The 16,081-nt window shown below is 46.9% G+C and overlaps 1 protein-coding gene across 2 annotated transcripts in view; it reads left to right on the plus strand.

The window, feature by feature from the left end:
• LOC135896097 (26S proteasome non-ATPase regulatory subunit 13-like) overlaps positions 1 to 14,206 on the plus strand; it is a 313,623-nt gene extending 299,417 nt beyond the window's left edge. For both annotated transcript variants that reach the window (XM_065424435.2, XM_065424434.2), the window contains exon 12: positions 14,059 to 14,206. In XM_065424435.2, coding sequence (XP_065280507.1) covers positions 14,059 to 14,157 — 99 coding nt within the window. In that variant the 3' untranslated portion in view covers positions 14,158 to 14,206. The remainder of the gene's footprint in view (positions 1 to 14,058) is intronic.
• The last annotated feature ends 1,875 nt before the right edge of the window (positions 14,207 to 16,081 follow it).

Consider the following 16,081-nt stretch of genomic DNA (forward strand, 5'->3'; position numbering starts at 1 on the left):
CGTTGGCGCATCGCTTCCCTCTTTCTTTACCACAAATTCTTTCACTGTCCTATCCTTCATTAAACACCCTATATCACGCCCACAGCGCGCGTATCATACCGGACGAGCCACTCGCTGCAGGTTTTATGACCTTGCTCACGAACATCAATCTTTTTAGCCTAGTTTTTTCTTCGCATGGCGGCAGACTGGAAAGGTCTCCCCGCTGCCATTGTCGACATAATCTGCCCATCCGTATTTTTACAACAGGCTACTGACCATCTCCAACTACATTGTACAAGATTTTTCCTTATATATGTTGTTTGTATTTACATATGTGTATGTATGTCTACATATATAGGCTTTGATATGTGTGTATACATGTGTGAACATACTTAAATATGTATACTATGTATGTGTATAAATATGTGTACTTGAACGTTACTTGAACGAGCCTTAAATCGAATCTTCTACCCACCCCTTATGTAATACCCCTGAAATCGGGGGTCCTTAAGGAAAATAAACTGAACTGAACTCGGGGGGTATACCTGTCGTCGTCGTCATGTCCCATATGAAGTTCAAGGGAGATAACATCATCATTGAGCGCCCCATGCCTGATGTGCGAGTGAAAGCTTGGGGGGGGGGGGGGGGGGAGGTGAGCCGACGATGGTGGGTCAGTCTTGTGTGTGCAACAGAGAAAAGTGGGGAGGAAGCGTGCTCCCTTCCATCGCGCGCAATGCGTGGAGCGAGTGGAGGGAAAGGGGGTGGGGGCGTCATTAGGATTCTGTGATCTGTGATTGCGCAACATGTTTATTTGCCTTGTTTGACGTACTATACAGGGTGTTTCAGCGAACTTTAGCCAGAGCTTAAAGATATGCCGATGCACTTTTGACAACCTGACCGAATGCATGTTGCTTGCTCCCTTTTGTATGCAGTGTGTCACGCTATTTTTGTATTTTGTTTAATCAAATAATTAGTCAAGATTAATGAACAAATTTCTCAAGCAAAGAAGCTAGGAAAAAGAAATCCAATTAGAAAGTTGCAGAGCAGTTTGCAAAACATTCAAATAAACAGTTTCTGTCTTTCTATCTATTAGGTACTAGTGTTTTTCAGCTTGCTGTGGATGCCAGCAAAAAAAAAAAGAAAAACATGTGACATGCCTGCTTGTGCGTCGTGATTGCAATGCTCCCAAGCGTTCTGTGCACAAATAGCCATAGGTGCGCTGCCGCTTAAAAAGCGACAGGGCAGTGACGCAATCGTTGGCTGTTCGATTTAAGCTAGCTACCGTTATCGATTTCGCTGCATAAAGTGGCTTATGGATGTGGTGGTGGTGGGCAGGTGATACTTCTAGACAGCGATAGACAGACTATCGTGCATTGGCTGTTAAAGCACGAGCAATTTCGTGATGCCTTTTTGCAACAAGGAAAAAGCAGACATGATCCTCTTCCTAGGAGCTGCAAGCGGACGAAGATGGCAGGCTGCAAGAATATTTCGTAGCTGGCATCGGTACGTGACTGAGCCGGATGACAATATTCAACACCTACGAGTCGCTGATGCAAACCAACCAGAAGCTTCCCAAGAAAGAGGCAGAGAGCTTCAGTCATAAATAATGAGGTTCGCTCCAACTTCTTGTGTTGCATGGCGGCCAATTCATACGCTAGCAAGCGCAGCATGGCGCACAGCTCAGTTTGTCTAACTCAACTACCTGGAGGATTTTTAAAACAGCTGGACTGCACTCCTATCATCTGTACTTCCATCAATCCATGGAGTCATAAGGCATGCGGCGCGCAATGATGATGTTATCGCCCTTGAACTTCATACAGAACATGACGACGACAGGAATGCGCCCTGAGTGTTCATATAATTTCTCTCGCAGTAATATAGTAAGAGTGTCCAGCAACTGAAGAGTGCCGTGGCCCATTCCGTTCCGCAACAGAAGAAAAAAAATTTATGGGTTTTTACGTGCCAAAACCACTTTCTGATTATGAGGCACGCCGTAGTGGGGGACTCCGGAAATTTCGACCACCTGGAGTTATTTAACAGGCACCTAAATTTAAGTACACAGGTGTTCTTGCGTTTCGCCCCCATCGAAATGCGGCCGCCATGGCCGGGATTCGATCCCGCGACCTCGAGGTCAGCAGCCCAACATCATAGGCAATGAGCAACCACGCCAGGTCAAAAGAAGAAGTAACCAAATCAAACTTTCACCATGCGACGATTCGCTGCGCCACGTCTCTTTTTTTTTTTATGTGGTGCGGGGGCACCGAAATAGAGGAAATGTAAACGAAAGCATGTTGGTCACAATGGAATGTCTACTTTGGGCACCTAATGTGGCTACCAAAGGAATATCGAAGAAAATGTGAGATGCTTGGTACACAAAGAACCATATGCATGCTGCTCGTTATCCTACACCGGCGAGACAAAAGACTTTCTGGAGAGGTTGCGATAACATCGAAATGAAGGTGATGCCCTCAAGTGAATGCGTTACAATCCGCCGAGTCCCTGCAGTGGCGATGTTGAGCGACCATTGCTTCTTTTTCTCGTCAGCTAGCCAGAAAGCATAAAAAACTCAGCGAGGCCAAAGTCCACTTGGCCAGAGAAAAACGAACTCACACCAAAGTGCGCTGCGCGCTTGTCAGGGCAACACGTGAAAAACGCATGACCTCTGGCTGGCTCTGGCAGCCTGCGGTTAGTGGGAACAAGAAAAATTGAAGAGGCTCAATGTGTCCTCACAAGTCAGAGTAGAAAAAATAAATAAGCATGTAGTTATTTTTGCTGGCTTTAAATTGGGGGCGAGGACTTACAGAGTCGCCATCTGTCGGAAGCGCCTCCCTTGCATAGTATGAGGGCTCACACGGCGCGCTCCTCATTGGTTTGGCTTACGGCACTCAGTAAAAGCACCATGCAGCAGCCCTCCTGGACATTTCTGTACGTACTCTCAAAATGGGGGAAGTTTCTTACTGTCGAAATAATAATCTTGGGCAAACTGAAAGCACAGAATCGTTTACAGACTGTCTGTTTTTTCCGAACACATACAATGAACGCCACTGCTCGTGATCGCCGCAATAGAGTCCCCCGAACCTGTTTTTCGCATGAAAGGTAGGTAAACGCTGAGAGAAAACTGTGTGAAATATGTTCTTATAGTGGGCTGTCTGTATAGCCAAATGGAGCATAACAGAATTAAGCCTCAAGGCAGCGATCGCACGGGTTCGCAGCGACCGACTGCGCGTCTGCATGTATGTCCGCACACAGCGTTTCGCTTTTGCTGTGAGCGCGTTGTCGCACCGTGCCGTGAGCTTTAGGCAGCAGAATATGAGGATTTGACAGTACACTAGCGACCATTGTTGCGTGGACGCTATTAGAGCTGTTCAGAAATAATTTCGTTTTAGAGACTTCGACGCCTACGGCAACTGTGATGTGCCGTCGCGACGATTTGCCTTTATTTTATTTTTTTTATAAATTCTTGAATGTTTCAATATTATTTCTCAAGTTGTATCGCACTGAATGTTTACCGGTATTCTGCAGCGTGTGATTTCCCGCTGCGTCTGTATTGTAATCTAGTGCGTTAATTCATAACACAAACATGACCATATGCCATGCTTCTTTTAATGTGGTTCTTACCACTCCCTTTCCATTCCAGTGAACTTGCCAGTATCTAGCATCAACAAGTTCATAGACCAAATTCTTGTGACATTAGCTGGGCAGCAAGCACAGGCGAGCGTCTCACTGCGCGTTTTGTGCTACTCACCGAACATGGCACTCCCGGCGCCGTAGCAGAAAGCTTCCTCGCGTCTGTGCTTGCTGCGTACTCGAGTTGTAGCCAATGGCTGTTTGCTGGTTCTAAGTTTCGCAAGCCAAGCTTCTTGCAGCTTGTCCTGTGGCTACGTGTGAACAAGGCTGACAGTGGGCTCCGTTGCGTACTTCCTGCACTGCGGCACCGAGCAGTAGCCTACCATGCTCCATGCCTCCAAATGCAGCCACTACCTAGTATATAGGTAGTGCTTTCAAATGTTGTCAAGCAGACATCCAAGGCGGAAAAGCCTCCCCACTTAATCAGAACCACAGTGCAGGTGGGACATTAAGCTTTCGTTTTCAGCTCTCTTCGGCACTTTTGAAGCAGCCGACGCGGCCGCTGTGTTCACGTGATCCCTCATGCCACGTCACACTGGCGGTGGCGCCAGCTTTTCCACTGGTGGAGCTTGCCTCCAATTGTGTCTCAACATGGATGTTTTGGCGCAGGTGAAAAAATTTTGATATTCTTTTCTGTGACATACATGACAGCACAAATGAACCATCACAACGGTTCGTCTCATCGGGCCTCGCTGCGTGCTTTGTCAACTTGTCTGATAGTATGAGTTGGCTTGTCTCTTCGCATGGTTTTCATGTATGACTTTAGAAAAGTCAATACAAAATACAAAGTTACAAAACCTTGGTGCGTTCTAAATTAGAGTACGCATGCGCCATATGGAATCCTACTCAGACTACTCATTCAAACTCTTGAAGCCATTCAGAATCGCGGCGCACGTTTCATCTTGTCGAATTATTCACGTCATTCCAGTGTCACATCTATGAAGAAAACCCTAAACTTGCCTGACCTTTCGTTGCGTCGAAAGTCATCTCGCAAATCTTTTTCATAAAATCTATTATTATAACAACGAGATGAAGGACGTTTTGTTTCATCCACCTCATTACATATCTTCAAAAACTGATCGTCGCTTCAAGGTGGGGCTACCTTTTTGTCACAGAAAATTGTGTAATGACTCTTTTGTTTCTAGAACAAGTGTCGCATGGAACCACCTTCCCTCGACAATCGCCAGCATAGCTGATGACCACCAGTTCAAGATTGCTTTACAAGACGCCTTGTAATATTTTTGTTTGTTTGTTTGCTGCACGCCTTGCCATTTCTTCCCCACTCCTTTCTGTAGTGCCTTTGGGCCCTGAAAGTATTTTAAATAAATAAATAAATAAATAAATGCCCCTTTGGTGCAAATGTTTATGAGAACATTAAACCCACAAAGATCCGAAATTGAAAATCTAAAGCACGACTTTAGAAATGTCAGTGCATCTTTCGCATCAAAAGTTTGTGATCTTTATATTCGTAAAGCTTTGGAATTAAAATCCATGCTCTCCGTAGATTCCGCGGCAATCCCGCTCACCATCAAAACGCCCTTGAAACTGTGCTCGGGTGGAGCTCTTTGCATTATGTGACTCCAGGTGCGTGGGCGTTGCCACGAAATCCAGCCCGAGTTCACAATCTTCGTGCCGAAATGTCTTTTTTGAGCATGTAAAATACATTCTAGACAAAATCCAGAATGATTTCCGGCACCGAGGATTGTTTTGGTTGGCGGTGCATGACAGCATGAAGAAGTTTAGGGAGGGGGGCTGACGCCCCATAACCCCCGCCCCCCCTGGCTACGCCCCTGTTGTGGTTGAGACACTAAGCTGCAGTGAGAGAGAGCAGTTCTTCTCTGCTGTACATCTGTACTTAATGGCTGCATGCGATTACATTCGCGCCAAATTCCCGCTAGAAGACGTCAATCTCAAGATGGCTGAAGTTGCTCAAGTACAAACTCTGGAAATTGCTTCATTCAACAGCACACATTATTTTATTATAGCGTTCCCTGCTATCCTACCCCAGCAGAGTGGCGAATCAAACGAAGAAGGAATCGATGCACTTGAAGTCAAGTTTGCCGACTGGCAAGCAAATCAGGTTCCAGCCGACATTCAATGAGCCAAGGCGCGACGTACAGTGGTCACAATTAGGAAGCATCCGAAGTGTCAACAGATCGCTCAGGTTCCACAAAATTTCAATGGTTATACTGGGTATTCGCTCCATTCCCCACAGCAGTGCTGAATGTGAGAAAATATTCAGCACTGTGAACGAAACTCTAACAGAATTTCGCTAATCTGTGTGTGAGAAAACACTCGAAAGTCTGCTGATGGTCAAGAAGCAGCAGAGTGGTACTTACTTTGAGCAAATCTACATGGAGAAGTTTCTGAAGCAGGCAAAGTCAGCAACAGCAAAATCATTGCAAAAATAAGTTGTGCCACAGTGGAGTTTTTGCTCTTTACTCTCCAAGACACGAATTTCACTTGCAGTTGTGAAAACGTGGGTAAGCTTGTCGCAAAAGGTAAATCCTTTAAAAAATAGCTATTGGCTGGATGCCTCATTTTCTCTTAATTAAATTGTCAAACAAAGGTACAATGTTTGGTAACGAGTAAAGTACAGTAAATTGAAGAAAAGCACAAAATAGAATTAAACATATTGATCGGAACATAGTATCAGAACAAAACCAACAAATTCTCATCGAAATGCAATCGATGGTGCAAGCAATGCTTCTTGGCCAGCCTTGCCACACACAATGAGGCTGCTGTAGAGTTGCAGTGGATTCACGCAAGTTTCCAGTGTTGAAGCATAGGACAGCTTCTGCAACAGCACGACAAAGAGTGAATTATGCTGTTCTTTTGAACTCCCAAGTTCCGAGTCTTGCCTAGCTGACAACTGTGGAGCAAAATTTTCTCACATTTCTGGCATTGCTTTTGCCACGTTTTTTGGCAAGTTGTAGTGGTTCTCTCGTGGCTCACGCAGCGTTGTGGCATTGCCGCGAATTTCCTACAGTGTGAACCATAGGCTGCAATCTGAACATCCATCAGTGGACATGACATGCCTGTACGTTGCCATCACCACCTTCTGCATTGTGTCATTGTTGTCATCATTAGATTTTAGAGACCCACCGTAATATGTGCTCACTCAACTAAATTTTGCAGTGCATGCACATTTGAATGTGGTACCCACAGTCCTCCTTTTGCACATTGATGAACCTGTGAAGAAGAGACTTTTGCTTCTTGAAGAGAAGTAAAAGTCCGGCTGGTACCATCACACACAGTGGTTGTGTTCCTTCTCACTCTAGGGTAAGGTATGAGGCCAACTTTGCTGGCAGTGTTTTTATGGCACTGTTGCATTGCCTTCCACTGAGTGTAGCATTCAGAATTGGGCTCCACAGCAAAAGCCAAAGTTCCACGTAGTTTGTTGCATACCTGGTAGACAGCTCTATCACTATACCCATGCCTATGTACAAGCAAGCACATCGGGTCATCCTAGTATTACTATCATAGCACACTGTCATGTTGCCTTTGTGAATTGTCATGCAGTGAGATCACATCTTGTGCACGCTGGCTCATACTTACCTCGCATGGAAGCAGGTGCCAGAGCCCATTTCAAGTGTCACTGGAATGTGCCATGATGGGTATCTTATGGATGGAAATTGCCACAACTTCACTACACAGCCAGGAGGTTAATGTTGAAATGATGGCAAATTTTAGCATTGTCAGCTCTAGGAGAGCTCCATTCGGCTGTGATCTGAGTCGCATGTCTCGCACAGCAGTCAGTTTCACTACCAGGCCATAGTCACAGTCACCCTGCACAAGTTGTACTGGCCCGCTGCACATTCCATATTGCAGAACTCGGAAGAAACATGACCGAGTCCATGATCACATACGCTGCTTACCGTTGCAAAAATCTCAATCTTCCCTGTTGTTGCCAGTATGGAAGACGGTTGTCTTTCTGCATGCACATGCTTTGCACTCATCATTTTCAACAACAGTACCAGTGCCGATCCTAATGCCATGCACACTGTCCGAGGAAGCCTGCATGGTGATGGTGTTATGCAACACCACAGCCTCAGCACTTCGCTGCTGATTGTCGTTAACATGATGCTGCGATGGAGCATCAATTGCCCACTTTCTGGCGCTTGACACACTGTGTATGAAGGAATGGTGCATTTAGCTTAGTGTGCTGCTTCATTTGCTTATACTGTATGTACCATAAATCGTAGTCAGTGCCTGCCTTGTCACTTATTAAGCATGTGCTGTTCGTTCATACGTGGCACGTGGGAGAGCACTGCAAAGTGGGCATGCCACATGCTTTTTTCATAATTCGTGAGCTTCCTTTATAATGCAGAAAAAAGGATCACGTGAGAAGTAGGTAGTTAGAAGCTGGTGAGTTACGTTTCCTAGAACACTGCAACTTTCTCATTGGAAGCTTTACTCTATAGTTCATACTTGGTTACTTCGCTGGGTATTTCTGCAGTTAAGAGGGGACGCGGCCTTTGAAAACAGAAAAATCGCGAAAAAGTCAATTTTTGGAAAACCACATATTCGGGCAGTATGTCTTATAAACTACAATTTCTGTAAATATCAACATCTAATTCATCGCGAAACTATTTCAAATAAAGTTTATAATGAGCCGCGGCAGCCCTCGAGTGGCGAGCGAGCGCTCAAAATACCCCTTCCTGGCATCAAATCCGTTTCTCCACCGCTCCCCCGAGCGCCGCCATTTTAGTGTTGTTTTGTTCATGCATTCTTGCGCTACTTTTTTCCCGCCACCCGTGGGGGCGGCGGCGGCAACGCGAGAGAGGTGTAAATCGCTCATGATTGGAGGGCTCACGAGAGCTTTCAACTTTCCCACGGCTGAGATGCGAAGCTGAGATTAGGTGAAGTGTGCGCTCCTCAAGGACGCGGGGAGCCCGCGACTCCCATTGGCTGCTGCATGCGATGACGTAGTGATCTTCTGCATAATACGTCCTGCCGTCGTCTGCTTTGACTCCTCCATCGCTGGCACCCTTTGTGTGTTCCACTTGCCATCGTCTATCTCTTCAGCTGTTCGCATATTCTCAAAGTTTCTACTGTCTTTATGAGACCATTGTCGCGTTTAGCCTCCTGATTGTTGTGCAGTCGTGCCAATTCTTGTGCAGTGTTGTTGTGTGTTGTGTGTGTTTGGGCCACGATGTGCCCAAAGAAACTCAAGATGCTACATGCGTTCGGTGCAAGGAAGCGTTCTATGAAGCTCATCCACATGGCTAAGCTCGTTGCTCACCCGCGCGTTGACGATAACCGCACCGATAATTCCTGCGGGGCAGCGTCTGTTTCATCTATGCAAGAGCATGGTTGCGTTGAATCTTCTAGCAATGTGACTCCTGCTCCACCAGCTCAAGAATTTGTCGTGACAAGTGCGCCTGGTGTCTCGTGCTCATCAACAGCGGCTTCCACATCCCACATCCTCTCTTTCATCTGCCTCGAACAGTGCGATGGCGTCGTCCACTGTGCACTTGAAAACACGTTTCCTGACATGTGAGGAGAAAGAGGCGGCGGATAAAAAACGTGCTGCTGTGCTATGAGGACTTGGCACTATGTCAGCGTCTGAGCAGAAATTTCAAGCAATGGAGCGCGATCCCGAAGCTGCCACCGCTACAAGTGAAGGCGAAAATTTCTCCTTGTGCAAATGGATGCCCTAGCAACCTGCTATCCAGGACCCCGTGCCAGCGGTGCTTTGCAACTTGGATGAAGGTTCAAGGAGGCACCCAACTTGGACTTGCAACAAAGCTTGAGCTGCTATGTTTACATTGTGGAGTAGTTGCAAGCTCGTGCAGTTCTGCCAGGATGACTCGATTGCCTTTGACGTGTATATAAGAGCCATTGTGGCAACGAAACAGATAGGGAAGGGACAAACAGCCCTCCATGACTTTTGGGTAGTGATGAACGTGTCCCATCGTGGCCTGCATCATAAGACTTTTCAGAAGCACTTTAAGAAATTTGGGGAACTGCAGACACAGTGCACAGACAAATTCTTTGCAGAATCTGCTTCTGCTGTGAAAACCACCTACAAGGAAATGGATCAATATTTCAGCAGGAATATCACAGTAAACATTGATGGAACATGGCACAAGCGTGGCCACACGTCCCATATTGGAGTTGGTGCAATAATTGAATATCATACGGGCCTCATCTTGGACACCATTGTTTTATTGAACCAGTGCTTTGGTTGCCACGTAGGACCAAAGCCTGGAGGCTATGCAAGCTGGCAGAAGGATCATGCGTGGCAGAAAAACACTGACTCTTAAGTCTGGGGGGATGGAGGTTGAGGCAGCTGTCATCCTTTTCTCATGTTCGGTGACAAAGCACAACCTCCGTTACACAATGCTCATGTCTGATGGAGACAGTGCCACCTTCTCTGCCCTTGTGCCAGAAAATGTTTATGGACTGGTCCCCATTTCGAAAGGAGAATGCCTGAACCAAGTCCAGAAGAGGATGGGGACAGTACTGCGCAACCTTGTGCAGAAAAGTGACAAGGCTTTAGGAGGGAAGGGCAGGCTGACAAAGGCCCTCATCGTCAAGCTGACCGACTACAGTCAAACCCGACTATATCGAACCTGTTTACATAGAATTATTCTATATACCGAACGATTTCCGGATACGGTATAGTTACAATGAGTATATATAGCAAAAATTATGCTTACATTGAACAAAAATAACAGCGACTCTCGATATATAGAACGTCAAGCAGCGGAAAAGTGCCCCCAGAAGGTGGCTTTCCCTCACGGTGTCGGGGAAGTTCGGCAGTGCGCTCCATCCAACCGCTCTTCCTACCGTGACCGCGCTGCCTCGGACGAGCCGCTGACACCTCCCTGCAAAAAATGATCCTGGCTCACCCGCAGCGCTTGCTCAAAATCAGAGGCTCTTGTGCCCTCGTCGTGCAAGATAGCGAAGGTGCGAGTTGTCTCGCTGCTTTTCTGGTTCATTGTGTTTGCGCCTTGTGGGCCTTCTCTCCCGCAGTGTTGCCGTGATTAAGTGGCAGAATTTGTCTTTCATCATGAAGCTCGAAATCATAAACCAGGTCGAACGTGGTGAGAAGTTGGGTGTCCCTGCAACGTGCAAGATTCTGAGGAGCACTCTCTGCACGATCTTGAAGAATAAGGGTGAGATTAGGGCTAATGGCCACGAGCTCCACCACTGGAAAAGCTGGCGCCATTGTCGGCGTGACGTGCTATTAGGGATCACATGGACATAGCGGCCGCGATTCGGCTGCTTCGGGAGCGCCGAAGCGAGCTGAAAACGAGAGTTTAAATTCCCTCGTACGCTGCGGTCCTCATTTAGTGGCAAGATTTTCCCACTTCGAGTGTCTCTTTCACAACGCTTGAAAGCACTACAATAGGTAGTGGCTGCCTTTGAAGGCACGCAACATGGTAGGCTACTGCTCGGTGCCACAGTGCCGGACGTACGCAAAGGAGCCCGGTGTCTGCCTTATTCACATGTAGCTGCAAGACAAGAAGCTGCGTGAATCTTGGCTTGCGAAACATAAAACCGGCAAACAGTCATCGGCTACAACTCGGGTATGCAGCAAGCACGGACGCTAGGAAGATTTCTGCTACGGCGCCAGGTCTGCGATGTTCGGAAAACGCGCACTGAGACGCTCGCCCGACTAATGTCATGACGGTTTGGTCTATGAGCTTGTCGATGCTATAGATACTGGCAAGTTCACTGGAGTGGAAAGGGAGCGGTAAGAAGCACATTAAAAAAAAGCATGGCATATAGTCATGTTTGTGTTATGAATTAATTCACTGGATTACAAAAAAGAAGCAGCAGGAAATTGCACACTGAGAACACCAATAAACATACAGTGCGATGCAACTCGAGGAATAATATTGAAACGTCCAAGAATTTAGAAGACAAAAAAGATTGAATCATCGTGACGATTCAATCTCGTCATGACAATTCATCGTGACGATGGCGTCGAAGTCTCTACAACGCAGTTATTTTTGAACAGCTCTGTTTGCACCCACTCAACAATGGTTGCTTGTATACTGTCAAATGCTCATATTCTGCGACCTAAAGATACCGTCAAATGCTCATATTCTACGGCCTAAAGCTAATGGCACGGCGCGAAAACGCGCATGCGGCGAAAGCGAAACATTGCACGGACAAGCATGCAGACGTACAGTCGGTCGCTGCGAATCTGTGCGGTTGCTGCATTGAGACTTCATTCTATTACGCTCCATTTAGTTATACAAACACTATAAGAACACATTTCACATAGTTTGCTCTCAGCATTTACCTACCTTTCACGCAAGAAGCCGGTTCGAGAGACTCCCTCGTGGTGACCGCGCGTAGTAGCGTTCACTGTACGCGATCGGTAAAGAGATAGCATCTGTAAACGATTCTGTGCTTTCAGTTTGCCCAAGATTATTATTCAGACAGTAAAAAACTTCTCTCGTTTCGAAAGTACTCACAGAAATGTCCGGGAGAGCTTGCACATGGTGTTTTCAGTGAGCGCTGACAGCAAAACCTATGAGGAGCGAGCTGCGTGATCCCTTGTACTACGCCAGGGAGTCGCTTCCGATAGATGGCGACTCCGTAACTCCTCGCAGCCAAAAGCGGTCAAGCTCTCAATGCGTCAGGCGCCCGTGGCGCCTGACGCATATGCACAGCTGCGTACGAGTGTTTCATCCGAGATTGCTTCAGCCGTGCCGGCTCTCGCATGCTCGGTGATGACTAAATTCTGATGAATGTGACAAAGCCGTTGCCGGTGTTGCCGAAGTTTGGAGCGAGCTGTCAGAATTTCCAGAAGCTGTTGATGAATCAACGGTGGAAGAGTTTGTGAGTGCAAATGATGGTGTCGCGACTACGGGAGAGCCTGAAAACAAAGACTACATTGCCGACATCGTACCGAGCACAAGTGAAAGTAGGCACAATGAGGAAAGCAATGACGGTCCTTTGCCCACATCCTCCGAAGTGATTGGTGCGCTCACACTAGTCCAGGGCTTCTGCACAAATGTGGAGAAGCCCTCAGACTCCTCAGACAATGTGGGGAAGTGCGTGCATCGCAGGCAGCGAAATTGCCCAAGCAGAAGAAAATGCAGGACTATTCTGTGCGAAACTAAGCTAATTTTATCAATAAAGTGATCTTATAAATGGTAAGTGCTTTTATGACATCCAATTATTTAGCAGGCTTATATTAAATTATGCTCTATATTGAACTGATAGTTTTTTTTGTTTTTTTTCGAGTTCGATATAGCCGGGTTCAACTGTATTTATGACTGGGCCCTACGGAAAAATTCCAACGATGTGGCTGCTATGCAGCGTGCAGTGATGGCATCGTACCACCACGTGACATCGACGGACGCGGATCCTCACCACGACTTGTGCCCTGAGGGTGCAGACTCGTGGTGTCATCATAACGCCAGCAAGAGTGATGGTCTATGTTGCAGAAGCACTGTTACCTGTTTGTGAGTGCCTCTCACAGGCTTCTCTTCTGCAACGCTGCCTGGGAGCAAAGACTCGGAATGCATCAGAATCGTTTCACTCTGTGCTGTGGAGACAGCACTGCATGAGGCACTTTTAAGATATAATGCTGGCTGCCACAGGGCCACCCAAGAGCTATGCTCATCAGTGGGGCTAACACCTAGCCACCTGGCCATTCAACGGGGAGCCAAGAAAGATTCTCTGCACTTGAAAAAGGCCAAGAAGCGATCGATCGCAAGAGAAGGTGGAAAGGCGGAAAAAGAATAGAGTGCCTAAGGGCATCTCCGGTTACCCTGCAGGGTCATTTTAGACAAATATATATGTGCTCAAAACTTTCAAAGCTCATTTTCTCAAAATGACTTTTTTTGGCTGGTGAGGCTGCGTTTTCGAGCCAAATCTCTGTAACTGTTCATCAGCTTTCGAGAAGTTTTTTTTTATTGTGTATCTGAATAAATTTCTGAGGGCAAGACAAGCCCATTTTTTCTACTTGTGTCTGTGATTTGTGACATTTAATCAAAATATGATTGATAATATCTTAATCACCAACAGTAAATTTGGTGGTCTGCTGAAATTATTCAGCAAGAAAATTTTAAAAAATTGCTCTGTCTTGCCCTGATGTATCCATCTGGGAATCATCATAGTGTATTTCACAGTTGCAGCACCTTTTGAAAATTCTACAGGCCTAGAATGAGAAAATCATGTGCACAGTTCTGACATATTGCTGTAACTTGAGAACCAGTGAACATAACTAATGAAATTTTGTAGTTCTGGTAATGCTTTTGCTATGAGACTATCCTTAAAATTGCATTAAGATATCTCAATAAGCAAATAAGTTGGTATCCGAGGGTAGCCTCCCCCCTTAAGCAGAATAGTGTGAATTGCTCCATACATGCACAACATGCATTTGGTGGCATACTTTTAAACCCTGGCTAAAGCTTGCTGGGACATCCTGTATACATGCAGTGTGTGTTGGTTTGTGTAGGTGATATTGTGGATGGTTCACAGATTGCAGGCATGAAGAAGCGGCTGGATGCATGGAATGCAGATGTTGCCTCCATGGAGAAGCTGCTAGAGACCAAGGCGCACGAGATCATCTCTATCTGATGGGAACACTGGTGTGGTGTGAATAAAGGATTGCTGTGTTCTGGTCGTAGCCAAATTGTCCATTTTGTACTTCTTGGCAAGGGGTTCCTTGCATGACCTGCAAGAAGGTACAGTGAAATGAAGCAGGGAACCGTTTCCTAATTGAAGTCTACATAGACTAGGGTTAAATAGTATTTGCAATATTGTTGCGAATGATGCTCATTTACAGGGTGAAATGAGGTCCGAGAGGGAAGCTACAGGCCAGGCCCAGCCAGCGCAGAGTACCCCGAGATCATGCGCGCGCACCCTACTTCTTTCTCTGCCTCAGTCACGCAGTGCTGCGACATTTTCCCCGGGGGCAGACGAAGCTCGCTGAGCGAGTTAAAGGGACCTGTGGTGGTACTGCTTGAGTCTGGCCACGTGAACAAGTTGCGTCGCACGTGAACGCTGATTACTTGCCGTCACTTTGGCGACAACATAGTTCACATCACTCAAGCGGCCGAGTATAACGAATGGTTCGGTATAGGTGGCCAGAAACTTGCAGTACAATCCCTTTTTGCGAACTGGTGTCCACAACCAAATATAATCACCGGGAGCAAAGCTGACGGAGACATGCCATGCATCATGGCGAATCTTGCTGTTGCCTTGGGATGACAACGTCTTGAGATGCGCCAGTCGACCTGCTTCCTCAGCACGACACAGAGTTTGGGTGGTGGAAGCATCTTCTTGGCACAATAAAGGTAGAATAGTGTCCAGAAAGCTCTGGGGAGTGCGTGCGTATGGCAATAAAACCACATATCTAGTAATTTCGTGCTTGGCACTATTGTACGCGTACGTTACAAAACGTAAGACGGCGTCCCAATGCTTGTGGTCAGCAGCGACATACATTGATAACATGTTGGTAACGGTTCGATTCGTTCGCTCCGTGAGCCCATTGGTTTCCGGGTAATAAGGAGTGGAATGACGATATGCAGAACCACAAAGCCGTAAAAGTTCTTCAACGACGTCAGCAGTGAATTGCCGTCCACGGTCACTGATGACAACCTGGGAAGTGCCGTAACGGAGTATGACATGATGCAACAAAAATGAAGAGACATCTGCTGCAGTGGCAGATGGAAGTGCCGCCGTTTCCGTGTAGCGAGTAAGATAATCTACGATACTATAATCCAGCGGTAGCCAGCTGACGTCTCTGGGAGCAGGCCAAGCAAGTCGATGCCGACTTTTTCAAAGGGTAACGTCGGTGGCCTAACTGGTTGTAAATAGTCTGCTGGGGCCGTCGTCGTTTGCTTATGGCACTGGCAAACAGTACAACTGGTGACATACTGTTTCGTTGTTTTCCAGAGCTTGGGCCAGAAAAATCTCTAAGTCGGTGTAGTGTGCGTGCAAAGCCAAGGTGCCCGGACGTGATATAGTCATGCATGGAACGAAGGATAGTGGGGCGCAGGTTTTCGGGCACAACTAGAAGCAATGGGGGGCCATCAGCCGAGTAATTTTTTTGTACAGCAAACCATTACGAAAAGTAAACGGTGTTCCTGCTGGCTCACGTGCAGCTGCCCGTAGGGATTTTAAGGTAGGGTCGCAACGTTGCTCACTCTCGAAGGTACGCAGGTCTGGAAAGTCGGAAGAGATGGAAACTAGGTAGTTATCGAAGTCATCATCCTCAGCTTTAGTGTACGGCAAAGGGAGACGGGATAGGCAATCACCATCCGTGTGACAGCGTCTGCTCTTGTAGTTAACGGAAAAGCTGTACTCTTGAAGGCGCAAAGCCCAGCGGGCCAACCGACCAGACGGGTCACGCCGCCCAACCAGCCAACAGAGTGAATGATGGTCGGTCACTATCGTGAATGCGCGGCCGTGTAGATACGGATGGAACTTCTGAATGGCGAAGACGACTGCTAGGCACTCGAGTTCAGTAACGTTGTAGTTTGTCTCCACTTTTGTAAGT

Source organism: Dermacentor albipictus, chromosome 6 (genome assembly GCF_038994185.2).
Source record: "Dermacentor albipictus isolate Rhodes 1998 colony chromosome 6, USDA_Dalb.pri_finalv2, whole genome shotgun sequence".
NCBI classification, from domain to species: Eukaryota; Metazoa; Arthropoda; class Arachnida; order Ixodida; family Ixodidae; genus Dermacentor; species Dermacentor albipictus.